This window comes from Haliaeetus leucocephalus, unplaced genomic scaffold (genome assembly GCF_000737465.1).
Source record: "Haliaeetus leucocephalus isolate CR32 unplaced genomic scaffold, Haliaeetus_leucocephalus-4.0 Scaffold678, whole genome shotgun sequence".
NCBI classification, from domain to species: domain Eukaryota; kingdom Metazoa; phylum Chordata; class Aves; order Accipitriformes; family Accipitridae; genus Haliaeetus; species Haliaeetus leucocephalus.
The window spans coordinates 2032661-2045667 of NW_010973114.1; the positions used below are offsets into that span (position 1 = coordinate 2032661).

The window sequence follows — 13007 nt, forward strand, 5'->3', positions numbered from 1 at the left end:
CCAGCTGCCAGCACATGAGGAGTGCTCCTGCTAATTGCTTGATCCTGAATTAGTGAGGAGGGACTCAAAACACTGTTTAGTATCAAGCAAAGTCCTTGCAAATATCACCTTTTCTGTTCTCATGCTCTAAAGTTCCCTGCTCAAAACCTCATGCGTGCACAAACCACTTCCCAGCTGTAAGAGTGGCTCCTGCTAGCATGCTGATTAGTGGAAAACACAGTTTTACAGCAATTAGGGGCTATCAGGCACCTCTCTTGCCAGCTTTGGTTGCAACTGGCCCTTGCAGGTGTTGGCAGTCGTCCCGTGCTTTCGTTTCATGTGAGTGGACATTTCTCCTGCTATTTCTCCCAAAGTGAAAAGACAAGGTCAGTGGCTTTCTCTCACCTATGTGCTGTCCATACATGTGATAGTAGAAGCTAAAACAATAGGCTGTGTTCGTAGCTCCGTAAGGATTTTTTGGAGCAACACTGAAAACAGGACTAACAAGTCTGGCCTTTTCTCCTTCCAGCCTGGGGCGTGATGTCTCAATGTACATGTAGAAACCTAGGGGAAGTCCAAATGGAAATCATTAGGTTGCAGTCTTCAAAGTCCAACTCATATGCATGCAGGAAGACACCAGGGCTATCAAGAATCTTGATTAATTTTTCATATTCATCTGACATCACCATGGTTTCTGGGACATATTTCTTCTACATTAAGCCCAAGTCCTTTCCACAATTGCTTCAAAGACATGTTTTCTACCAAGAGTAAAATCAGGGCTAGCAGGTCAGTACTCATAAACAACTTCAAATAAATGTAACATTGTATATGCACAAGAAAAGAAAAAAATCTTTATGATGGGGTTCAGACTTTGGTCTCAAGGTTGCAATTTGTTCCTATAAGCAGTGAGCGAGGACAACTTTTAAAATAAAAGGAAAATATCTTGATGGAAACCTTTCAAGGAACATTCTCAACTGGCCATGTCAATCACATGTTTGAAAGCTCACTTTCATTAAAGAAAACAATATTATTTTGTTCTGATCCTGGACTGTGCCAGCAACAGAGACAGTATTGACTTAATCCAACTAAGCAAATACAATGCAGTATGATTTTTTTCCCCTTTGGTAGTGCAAGCAGGGGGCATACAATAAAATAGCATGAGTTACTGCAGTACTTGATAAATTCAGCACAATACGTCTGACTTTTCAAATGCAAATATACACTACAGTCAAGATGGCACGCTTCTGTTAACTGGGGTAGCAGATTGAAAATTACACATTTTAGCAACACCCAAAGTAAAAATGGGGCAAAAAAAATCTCATTGTGACAGTCTGAGAGAGTCCAAGTTAGAATTTAAATGACATAAAACAGAAGAATATTTCAAGATGTGCCAGAATATTTCCCCACTAGACTATAACGTGAAAGCAATCGCTTTGAAAATGGCACAATAGAAACAATACAAGATGGTTAATGGCACCATTAGTGGGTTGTGCTTCGGGACCAGCCACACATCTCAGCATTGGCAATTTCTTTTAGAAGTCCTTGAAGTATGGTTATTCTTGGTATGATCAGGAAAAACGATGTAGCTGGCTGAATTGGCTGTCCTGGACAGGTCCTTCATCCCAAGGGAGCAGCAGAGCTCCCAGTGCTGGGGGACCAGGCACACTGCTGGGGCTTACCTTCCTTGGAGCCAGTCCGATCCGCGTTTGGCCCCGTGTTCGGGGTGTATTTTGTGTCTCTAGTGGCAGTGCTTTGTTTTGTCCAGTCGAAATTGTCCGTGTCGTCTTGAGTGAAAAGGCAAATGTTACCATCCTCAAACCCACAGTGGAACTCTCCTGCCAACGCAGAAAATGAGCAGAAATTTAGCAGCTGAAACTATTCATCCCATGCTACTTTGTCAAAATACTTGTCAATTATAGCAAACACATTGTGGGATGATGCTTATTAACAGCACTGGAAAATAGACATACATTTATTTTACGTCAGTTTTCAGCCTTTAGTGTATGTTTTCTTTTGCAGTAACCTCAATGAAAAAGAAATCACGGTCATCAGTCTGTGTTGGTGTTACTTGAAATTACATTCAAATCTTATTGTATACCTCCTTCTCACATATTCAGATGTATATAATTGCCCTTAGAGACACTGTCTCTTCTTACCCAGCTAACATTTCTAAAAAGCTGAGAAAAACGGGCAGCTTTGTCCATAAAACATGAACTATGAGAAAAAAAGTGAGACATGGGTTATTTTGGTTTAGGGTAAGAACGTTAGAGAAAAGAGGACAGCAAAAAAAAAAAAAAAAAAGAGGACTTTTCAAAATGAAAACATTATCTCCAAGTGACATCTCCTAAACTATTCTTGGTTTTCAATAGGGATGGGAAGGGAAGTAATGGCTAAAATGACAGCAAAGGAGCTTTAGGGTAGACATGACAATCTCTAAAAATCAGGACAGTGAAGCACATGAATGGATTGCTCAGGAAGAGCATTGAGTCCCAGTCACTGGATTATAATAACCAATTAGACAAATACCTGGGAGGAAGGTTTAGCTCTATCTGAACCTATATGGGCAGGACAGGTGACTGTATCATCTCCTGAAGACACCTCCTAGACTTTCACTAAGATTTCTGTTATGTACTTGAGGTCAAGTGGTAAAAGTTTAGGTCTAAAGAATAAAAATGCCAAGAACCCCAAAGAGGATTACTGGGATCCTCTCCTTTGTGAAACAGAGGTCCATGAGACACACCAGTCCAGTGATCCTGCCTGCTGGGTGATGACGGGATGAGAAAGTCCTACTGTCAGACATTTAGGAACCAAAATTAATCAAAACTTCAAGGTTCAGTTTTCATCTCAGAACAGAATAAGGCCCCATTTAGTAAAATGTGCAAAAGCTTAATTTTATGCACATGAACAGTTCCTGCTGAGTTTACTCTTCCAGCAAAGCCAATTGATTTATCTGAGAAAACAAGCAAAGCTCTCTTCTCTAGGGAGAATGCAGCTGTCTGCACACTGTGTCAGCTACGGCCTTCTTTATAGGGGTGCAATTTATATTCATTGTTATGAGGAACTCTAACACCAGGCGTCATGGGATTATTCATCTGTGTTAAACTGAGAAGGTATATAAATGTTTGCAGGTTTGGGGTTTCGGTGAACTATAAATCCACTTAAGCCACTGGAGCTTCACTGTAAATCAGTGAAGACAGAGGGACCTGGAGCTTAGCTTGGATATGTACTGCTAAGCAAGGATGCTGGTCTGAAACTTATTTAAAATCAGGTAACACTGCAGGCTGAAGAAGCAGGCTTGAAAAATTCATTCCAAACCACAAGGTGCATTAGGAGTGATTTCCAAGTCTTCCTCATTCTGCTCCTGCCCATCCAAAGAGCAATGCAAACTGTACCCCCTCCCCAACAGTCAGCATAAAACACCATTCTATAAAACCAGGTTATCACAAAAATGCAGTCCACAGAAACTTCCTTGGCTATTAGCACCTCAAGCAGGTTGACTTGATTTCTCAGGAAATCCATCAACTTTATTAGGTCCTCCAGGAGAGTTAATTTCCTAAACACAGTTCCTGAACTCGCAAACATGACTGATAACCATCGGCATGATGGGGAGCCAATTTCAGGACCTTGCAACTTGGTTTGGTTCTGGAAGCAGGTCTTCTGAATCCTGAATTTTGAATGATGAAAAAGTGGCAATACAGAAAATCGTTCAATGGAGGAGCAGCATCATGAGCGTTGCAGAGAAGAAGTATTAGTAGAGGCCTGATGGTGGTTCTTCCTGAGAGACGAGGAAATCAAAGTACAAGGCCACAAGGAATACACATGGGCAGATTACATCCAAAATCCTCCGAGGGAGAAGCATGTGAATAGACGCAGACCTACATCTCCGTCTTTATCCCGCAGACCAGAAAGAAAATGCAAAGACCCTGACAAAGCTCTTGAAAGACACAAGGACTTGAATGAAGCACTCTGAACAAAATGCCTCTCTGTGCCTCTCATTTCCAAGAATACCTTTTACAGGACCTGAGCTCCAAATTCGCTTGGTTTACACTATATTTTGTGCATTTGGCTTCCACCTCCATTTATGCAAGCCCTTCCTATAGCAAAAATGGTGCTGCTTCTACACAGTGTCATGAAATTAAAGGCCAAACAGTAGCTAAAGGAGAAAAGTTCTAACTACCAGATCCAGACCTCCAGCAAAGTGAATTAACACAAAGCATTTTCAGCCATTCAGCAGTTTCTAACACTGCCCCTCCAGTACCTTAAAAGCTGCATTTGCATGTCACACCATGCCCTCAGAGCTTCATTAAGAAATTCCACATCAGCAGAACAAAAGATTTTTCTTCAAGTTAAAAAAAAAAAATATATATATATTCAGGCCAGATGAAAAAAGGTAAGTAAAAGTTTGCCTTTTAATAGGAACACACTGGTTTCATGTGGGACTCTGCCATTTGGAATACATCAGAAAGGGTTAGTGCTAAATATTCTTGGCACTAAACACTTCTTAAAAAATGACAGAAGAATAAAAATGGGAAATAGTTCCCCAGGATTAGCTCAATACTTTTCTTATGCAAGAAGTAGGAGCATTTAAATAGATCTGGATGGTCTTGACCTTGGGGCACACCAAGTGCAGGAGGAACAGCCAGCCCTTCCCCAAGCACCCATGGGTGCTCCAGCTCATCATGACACTGCTGAGACCACTACAGTTTGCTGAAAGCACTAACAATGGTGCTAATTAACATTAAAGACAGTGGTCAATTTTTGTCAAAGCACACGCCAGCTCTGGCAGTGGATTCAGGTTATTAATAATTTCATTGCCAATTTGGGCAAAATCTGAAAGTGTTCTCAAGGTAAAATACTCTTCATTGTAATATGAATTTTTGTCATCTATTTCCACAAAATTCAAGTTGAATATGACTCTCTAACATCTAATCCTTTCCATTATTCAGGGGTAACATCCAGTTGCACTAATTGATATGAAATCCTTAGAGTTTACATTAAATGGTTTATATTGTATGTTACAAAACGAAACATAGATCTGAGGCTACGTCTCAGGGTTTAAGTCATTTTATGCTACTCGCTTGTGTATTGCAGAAATTTCATAAAAAGGAAGGATTTATGCAATGTGATTATTCCAGAATTGAAGCAAGAGGAACGTGACTTTGGTTTCCAATACAGGTATCTTGTCCCAGCTGAATACAGCTCTTACTCTTCATTCACAATGTTGTAAATAAAATCAGAATTAAGCCCAACAGGTTTAGAAAAACACAGAAGTTTTGTAGAAAGCAAGGATAATAATGAGATTGAGTTTGTTGTGGGAGGCAGAATCTCCTTCCTCCAGCTTACAGGTTTGAACCCACATGCAGACCAACATTTCTTGCCTCTCAAAGGATTTCACTCAAAAAGCCTTTGGGGAAAAAAAGCAAACCAATATTTTACCAACTCTTTGGTCATCTGAAAGAAGTTACACTGGGTACCCGCTAGTTCTGGTGGGCACTTTCCCAGTGTCACCGGTACAGAGAGAGGCAGACAAAGAAAGCAGATGAAGGGAAGGGTGGAGAGGTTGCCGGAGATGCCCTCCCTGCCTCGAGCTAACACACTCCCTATGGCAAGGACCGTTCAGATGCCACCTGCACTCTGCCACGTGCTTACTAGAGCTATAGAGACATTTTGAAAATGAGGCAGTTTCAGGTATTAAATTAATAGACGACTACAGTGTGAAGCACTTGGGACTGCAATGCATTTTTTTCTTAACATCATAGAGTATATATTTAATATATTAATTAGCAAGGGTCTCATCTGCTGCTCATTTAAGTCAATGGGAGTGGTTCCTTCAGGTCCCGTGAGCTTTGAACTAAGCCCTGATTAATTATTAATGCATGGCACAAGATCTTCCGCAAAGAAGTTTAAAATTTACAGAAAGGCTTAGCCATCGTGTGAGAGATGGAGAGACAGGCTGCTCGCGCAGCCCAGCGCTGCTTTTCTGCCTGGTTATGGCTGCACTATACCAGCAATAATGGCAGACTGGATCCCGCTCCCTATACAGGAATATTTTTCACCTACGTTATTAAAAGCAAGAGTAATGGCAGAATATGTTGCAACAGCAAAATGTGCATTCACTGTGGCGTGGAAGAAAATAATGAAGTAGATAGATGTGGGGACTGTTAGGAATAGAGAGGTTTTACTGGGACATACTAAAGCTCCAGCCCAGTCTCCTGTCTGCGACATTTTTGGGGATTTAGTGCCCATGGAGAAGCGTAAGAACAAACTGTAAGAGAAGTCCTTTCTACCCTGCAACACCCCCGCGCCCGAGCACCAGCACATTAGCGAATACACAGTCAGAGTTTGCATTTTCAATCATGCCTGTGGAGCTGCCTCCTGTGCATTTGTCTAAACACTTTCACACCCTAGTTACACTTTCGGTCTCCACATTTCTCTGTGCAAATGAGGTTCATGATTCCTGTATGCACTGCAACATTCTTCTTTTGGTTTTAAAGCTACAGATGAGTTTCTGACTACCCTGGGAAGTATCAAAATAACTCAAGAACTGCAAATATAGCTCTTATGCAAGGATAAATGAATTCAGAACATTTCATAAACTGACTTCTTCAAGATTTTTACCACACCTGTTGAGGTGCAGACACTGTTCCTACACAGTACTTCAACTTTCAGCTATTTATTTTACAAGTATTTAGCTACTCCCATGACTAAACCACAGCATCACCCATACACACTGAGCTGCAACGCCCACAAATGGACGTTATTTCAGAACATTAGTATTTTCCTTTCAATGAACTGTTTGGGCAGAGGGAAAGAAAGATGAGCTGGAGATATAATTTTTCCTTTCTCCATCTATTCTTGCTTTAGCACCTTGGCAGAACAAGAGGAATGACACCTTCAGCCACCAGCCCAGCTTGCGCACAAAACTAAGGTGGTCCCTGCAATCCATGGGCTGTAACTGAAAGTGAAATACTTATCATTTACTTTTTAACTGTAAGGGACAACGGGTGCAAGGACAACTCTTCATACACATAAAAGCTGGAAAGATAAAGAAATACTTACGTAGATGTGGATTTACTGGAGCTGGAAGACAGAGCAAAAATAAAATTAGCACAAAGAAAAAAATTCTAATTCATCAGTATTCAGAATTTCCTAAATTTCCTGTTGTTCCCTCCCCCTCAAGATCTTGATCATGGCTCCTACACCGAGACAGCCAGCAAAACTCTAACTTCCTTTTTGAGCAAATTTTGTGGCTCCCTGGCAATCCAAAGGCAATGATTTCAGTGAGAAACAACAGCCTCTCCCATCCACGACGTCTATGCTCCGTCACTAATACCTGCAGCCTGGGGAAGAAGATGCTGTAATTAAGCATCAAACCTAGATTATTGGCACAGATATTGTAAGGATGGGGACAGCTGCAAAGCAAAACTCCAGGGTGATGCCTTTGTACAGGAATCCAACAAAAAACTACAGAAAGGATGAATTCATCAAAAGCAGAGGTTCTGCACTGGACCTTGCTCATCACTTAAAATTTCCTTTCAGCATTGTTCAAGAATACTTAACATAATGAATTACCCTTCTACTCAATGAATAATACTATTCTTCAGTTTAAGATGTCTGTGTACATACAAGTCTTTAAGAAACAGACAGCACTTGCATTCTTCTTAGAAATGCCAATTTTCCTTTTAAATAGCAGAAAACATACTCACAGCAAGTTTGTGAGAAGAGGTTTGAACTCATTGGACCAAGAGACACAACCAAGATAAAACATGAGAGTCTTCTGGCACATAAACTCTTTTCTAGGGAGGATATACTTTAAAGAAATTTAAGAAGATGACAAAGGAAGGTGAAATGTGTTGTCTGAAAAAGCTGCCAGCAGTGTCAGCACACTTGGTGCTTGCTGGAGAAGCCACATTCAGTGACCAGGACAGGGACCCAGCGGCACGGCTGGGTCCTGGATGCTGCTGTGCTGGGGCTGTGCTCTCAGAGGCAGACGAGCATCCGTGCAGCATCCCACCCCTCTGCATCCCACCTCTGCCCACTCCCCATCCCACGGCAGGAGCAGCCCGTGCTGACCCCTCACCTTGGGAGGCATCAAAAATAATTTTGCCAACGTTGCGGAGAAGTCTCGAGATAACTTTGCTGAAAAATAGTATTTCTGTCTGTTCTTTTATGGGTCTGTGCAATGCCCCGCATGACACGACAGGATTATTGGGTACTGGGAATCTTTGGGGAACCTGATAAAACTGGCACTCTTATTTTACAGACCCCTGGCAAAATTACAAAAACCTCTACATCCATAATTCTTTAATACTGAAGTTCATCTACTTAATACCTTAATAGGCTGAAACAGAATGATAGTCAAACAACTACAGATATTTTAACCATGGGAATGGCTACCCAGGTTTAGGTCCAGAGTTACCTATACAATGCTAAATGTGGGAAATGGGTTTTGAATGGGAAATTAGTCTGCAGTTCTGTGCTACCTGTTTGCAGAAGGGTAAATTTGAGGATGGGTGACTTACGAAACAGAGCCCTTCTGCTATAAGCCCTTATGCATGTGAGAAACAGAAGGATGCTAAACTCACAGCTGGAATTGCATGTTATTAACAGAAAGTTTGACTTAAAATTTTATCTCCAAATAACGGGTACATCTGGTAATGCCAGACTTCCGTACAAGCGTTGTTCCATGTTTTCTTGCTGCCCTTCCCATGCCATGTTTACAGACATGAGCACTTGCTTTGTGACCCCAGCCACGGATTCTGTGTAGATTAGATTCAATCTGAAGTTTTCAAAACAGCTCTAAATTAGCAACTCTGCCATTTTATCTTGCCTTCTCTGAAACAAATGAACAGTGATTTGCCCCAGTGCAATCTTCTTAAGAAACTTAGTCATTACATTATATTAGATATCCTCATAGCTTTTACCAACAAATTACCTTTCATTCTCCAAGAAACATTCATTTTGTGAAATCCTTGAGTGATTGAACTTGGAATTAGCTGAAATTGCTGGGAACTGCATTTACTGATGCTTGATTTGTAACTAAACGTACGGGCTTTTATGGAAACTATCATCAGCATGTAACCTTGAGTCATGCTATTCAGATTGTTCACAGCAGAGCAAAAAAGGCTTCTTGCCAAACTAGCTTCAGTTCACACTGATTGACAAAAGCAGAAAACAAATTGAAGCAGTTAGGCTGAACTTACCTAACATCATAAACTAGGAAAAAAAAAAAGACCACAACCAAACGAAAAGCCCAGAAATCTCACTATTCTAAGTAATACAGCACACTGTTGTAAGACAACTTGTAATGGCTCTAGCTCTCACCGCAGAAAGATGAGATTGCTGCATGCATGACACACAGGTAGTAAGTTAAATCAGCCATAAAGGGAAATTAATGGATGACTGAGGGAGTAAATTCCCAAGGATGACTTTGAAATGCCTGGAAAACCTGTGCACCTCAGAGGGTTATCACTGCTCTGCTCAGCTGACCCTGGCTCGTGCTGGGAGGAAGGTTTTGCTGGTGGAGAATCTCGGGAGGAGAACAAAGTGTCATGAAACGTTTGAGCTTGGTTAGAGCCAAGACGGATGATCCCTTAATCTTCCTGCTGTTCCCTAAGCAAGCAGAGAATAAAACCTGCTGGAATTTCAGTTTGTTGGATGATTTTACTTTTTGGTGATCTGTATTTGTGCAAGTCACAGCAGAAAAAATGTGGGCTGCATGTTTTTTCTTAATACTTGCCCTTCTATTAGGTGCAACTGCATTATACAAAGACAGTTAAATTTCCCACAGATCCTTCCCAACACAGACACTTGTTCAGCTTACAAGTGAGGTGGCCTTCAGAGACTGCAACATTATGTCCTTCCTTTAAAGAAATAGCTGCAAACCAGCTTTCTTAACCACGAAAAAACATAAAGCTAGAGGTAAGTAGAAGCATGCTAGATATTCAGCTGCTGTATTTTTTACCACTGGAAACTGGTTACTGTGGTAATTACAACCAGCACCTAAGAGCTTTAATGAAGATCAAGAGCCCATACCTCTGAGCACTCAGTTTGCACAGGAAAAGCAATCTTCACCGTAGATACTGCTACTCTACAAGGACAAGGCTTTCTTCCTCCCATAATAGCAATTATCCTAACTTACTATTTATAACACTGGATAATACTGGAAATATATGTCCGTGCAAACTTATAAATCCTATCATCTATGCCCTGTTTGGTGCCAATTTTATTTTTCTGGGGCTAGAAATAGAATAATAAGAATAATAGCAATAAATACTAACCACAATTATATACTTGTCTTCCATACAGAATCTGGGGAGTATCTAAACCTCATATGAAAACACGCAAGCTGGACTACAAAGCGACTGGCCACCATCGACTATCCGCTGCTGATTCTACGTACCAATAGTAGTGACATTGGGTTGTTGGCTGTTTTCATAGAAGGGAGCTAAACTTTCTTCTTTAATCACTGGTTAAATTTAAAAATATTTAAACATAAGTACACATCTAAAACAGCAAGTGCTGAAGTTTTAATTGGAGTAGTTGGAGGACTTTACAGCCAGTTCATATCAAATAGGCTGACATAGATTTCTGTAAAGTGATGGAGATAATATTTAAACTGTTACTATGAGACATATCTGCTGTTACTACGAGACATATCTGTTTTGTATTAGCCTACAAAACACTCATTAGTGCTACTGAAATTGCCCTGTTTGTATTTACTTGGCAGACTGTGTTCACTAGCAGAGTAACATATGTATCTACCAAAGAATTTCTCAAGTGATGTTTGGCTGTAATTATCAATGTCGCTCCTACTGTGATGATTGCTCTTTTCTCCTGTCCTTTTGGCGTGCAGAGGAGACAGTAATTCATGGCAGGTGAGGGATTTCCCTGTGAAATGCTTATGCCATGGGTAAATTTTTGATTCATGGGATTGGATACTGTGGAGTTTTTATTTGTATTTACAGCCCCCACTTGGGATGGCAGGGTGTACTGTAAAGAGCTCATTACTGAGGTTTTCCTGCTTTAATAGTCTCCTTTACTTTGGACATTCAGATGGCTACCAGCAGGCTAGCACATTGGAAGCTGTTATTTTTGTATATTAGCAGTTTCCATGTTAATCTCCAGTTGTGGGTTTTAATTTAAAAGGCGATGTACTCTGCATCACATACAAAGGAGTGTAATCCAATAAAAACGACTTCACAGGCAGGATTAATGTGGCTTAACTTTAGCGATCTCAAAGTTAGACACCTCATCTAAGAGTGTCATTGGAGTGCCTCTAAAGTCACTGGAGATATACGGGCATGTCCAGAGGGCGAGTCATTCCCTGGAAGAAATCTGGAGAAACTTCCTCCTCTCTAGTGAGGCAGCAAACGCAACCAATACACTAGAAATGTCATGTTGATCCTTACACACTTCGTAACTGCTCTGGAGAAATCAGTTCTGTGCAGTACCTACCCAAGATTGTCCTACTACAAAAGAAAAGCTTAAGCTGTCAAAGTAAAACCCAGGTAGTGCATGGCCTATCTATCCTCTATTTGCACAAAAATGAAACTCAACTGCAAAAGTTAATGCATTCCTTAAAGGCAAAAGACACTGCTACCATTTTTAGCAATTCTAACTACAATGTGTCTGATCCGCTTTTCACAGTGGCTGCATTTCTTTAAAATGGGGTGAAATCCTATCAGCCTGCTTAATGGTTAAAAAAATAAAGCAAAAGATGTTTGCAATGGGAATCCTCACCAGCAATACAAATACATTGGTCCATTTGAAACCTAAGAAAAACCACTCTTTTACTCTAAGGGTGATCGAGCACCAAACAGGTTGCCCAGAGACATCATGAAGTCTCCATCCTTGGACATATTCAAGATCTGAAAGGACATGGTCCTGGGTCCTGTTCCTCCAAAAAGTGTATTCCTAAAGTGGTGGGATGAGAAAGAAGGGCTGACACTGCTAGAGGCCAGGGTGCTTCTGGAGTACTGATCAAAACTGAACACACAGAGGCACACACACAAAATCCCCACTGAAAATAGGAAAATTCAAATGTTTTTCTTCTTGCCTGAGGTCTCACAATTAAAAAGATTGTAATGGGAGAAAAATGTAAAAAATTATCTTCGTTCGCCTTTTAAGAAACATTCGCATGATGTCTTTTATTTTCTGGGTATTGTTTATAATTATTTCTTCCGTTGATTCAGGCCTGCTGCTGTGCATTCTGCTAGCCCATTAACTGCTTTTCTAAGATTCCAGCATTTCAGATTATAGGTATCATATTTGCATTATAAGAATGTATGTGATATCATTATTTTACAGTTGAAGCTATAACATCCTTAAAATTAGCCTGGTAATAGTTTGCTGACATTATAGTCATTGGATGGATGCTGAGATAAAAATGCATATTTTAAGCACATAAAGCCTCAGCAGCTCTGGGATCCCTCTTCAAAGGGAAGTCACTTTAGGTTTATCTTACTGATTAGCATCTGGCTCATGATTTCTGAAGCTGTGAATTTGTCGGCACCAGGGTAATAGCACTGCGTATTGCTCCAAAAGCATCTCTCCATCTGGGACACAAGGCAGCGGCTTCCTCTCTCCTGGGCAGCTGGATTTTGCATTGGCACCTCATCAGCACGTTTGAGATGGAATGTTGTTCACATCTGCGCTAATGGCAGATTCTAGCAGAAAAAATTTCAGCAGACAAAATATGCCTTTTGTGCTGCATGGGAATGTTCTTCCTGCCAGCCAGGGGCTAGAAATGTAAATCACATAATGTTTCGTTAAAACCTCAAACTCAGCACGGTTGTGAGCCATAGCCGAGACCTCAATCAACCCCCTGAGACTTGCCAGAGTACAACCACCACCAAAATACAGCAGTAGTGACCGAGTGAGCTAAATGGTGGTTTTTTCTCCTTACAAGAGCACTGGTCAGTATTTAAGTCATGGGAGAAATTTCCAGGTCCACAGAAGAGGGCAGTGGCTGCCTGGCACGAGCTGGCTGTGAGGACGCAAGTCTCCCTGTCACAGCCAGCATGGAG

At 41.0% G+C, this 13007-nt stretch overlaps 1 protein-coding gene across 1 annotated transcript in view; it reads right to left on the reverse strand.

Annotated features, from left to right (window-relative positions):
- Nucleotides 1–13007, reverse strand: part of MDGA2 (MAM domain containing glycosylphosphatidylinositol anchor 2) — a 244219-nt gene that overhangs the window by 13625 nt on the left and 217587 nt on the right. The window contains exons 11-13 of the mRNA XM_010579851.1: nt 7039–7059; nt 1659–1814; nt 385–543 (exon numbers count right to left, since the gene is read on the reverse strand). Of these exons, the coding sequence (XP_010578153.1) occupies nt 385–543; nt 1659–1814; nt 7039–7059 (336 nt within the window). The remainder of the gene's footprint in view (nt 1–384; nt 544–1658; nt 1815–7038; nt 7060–13007) is intronic.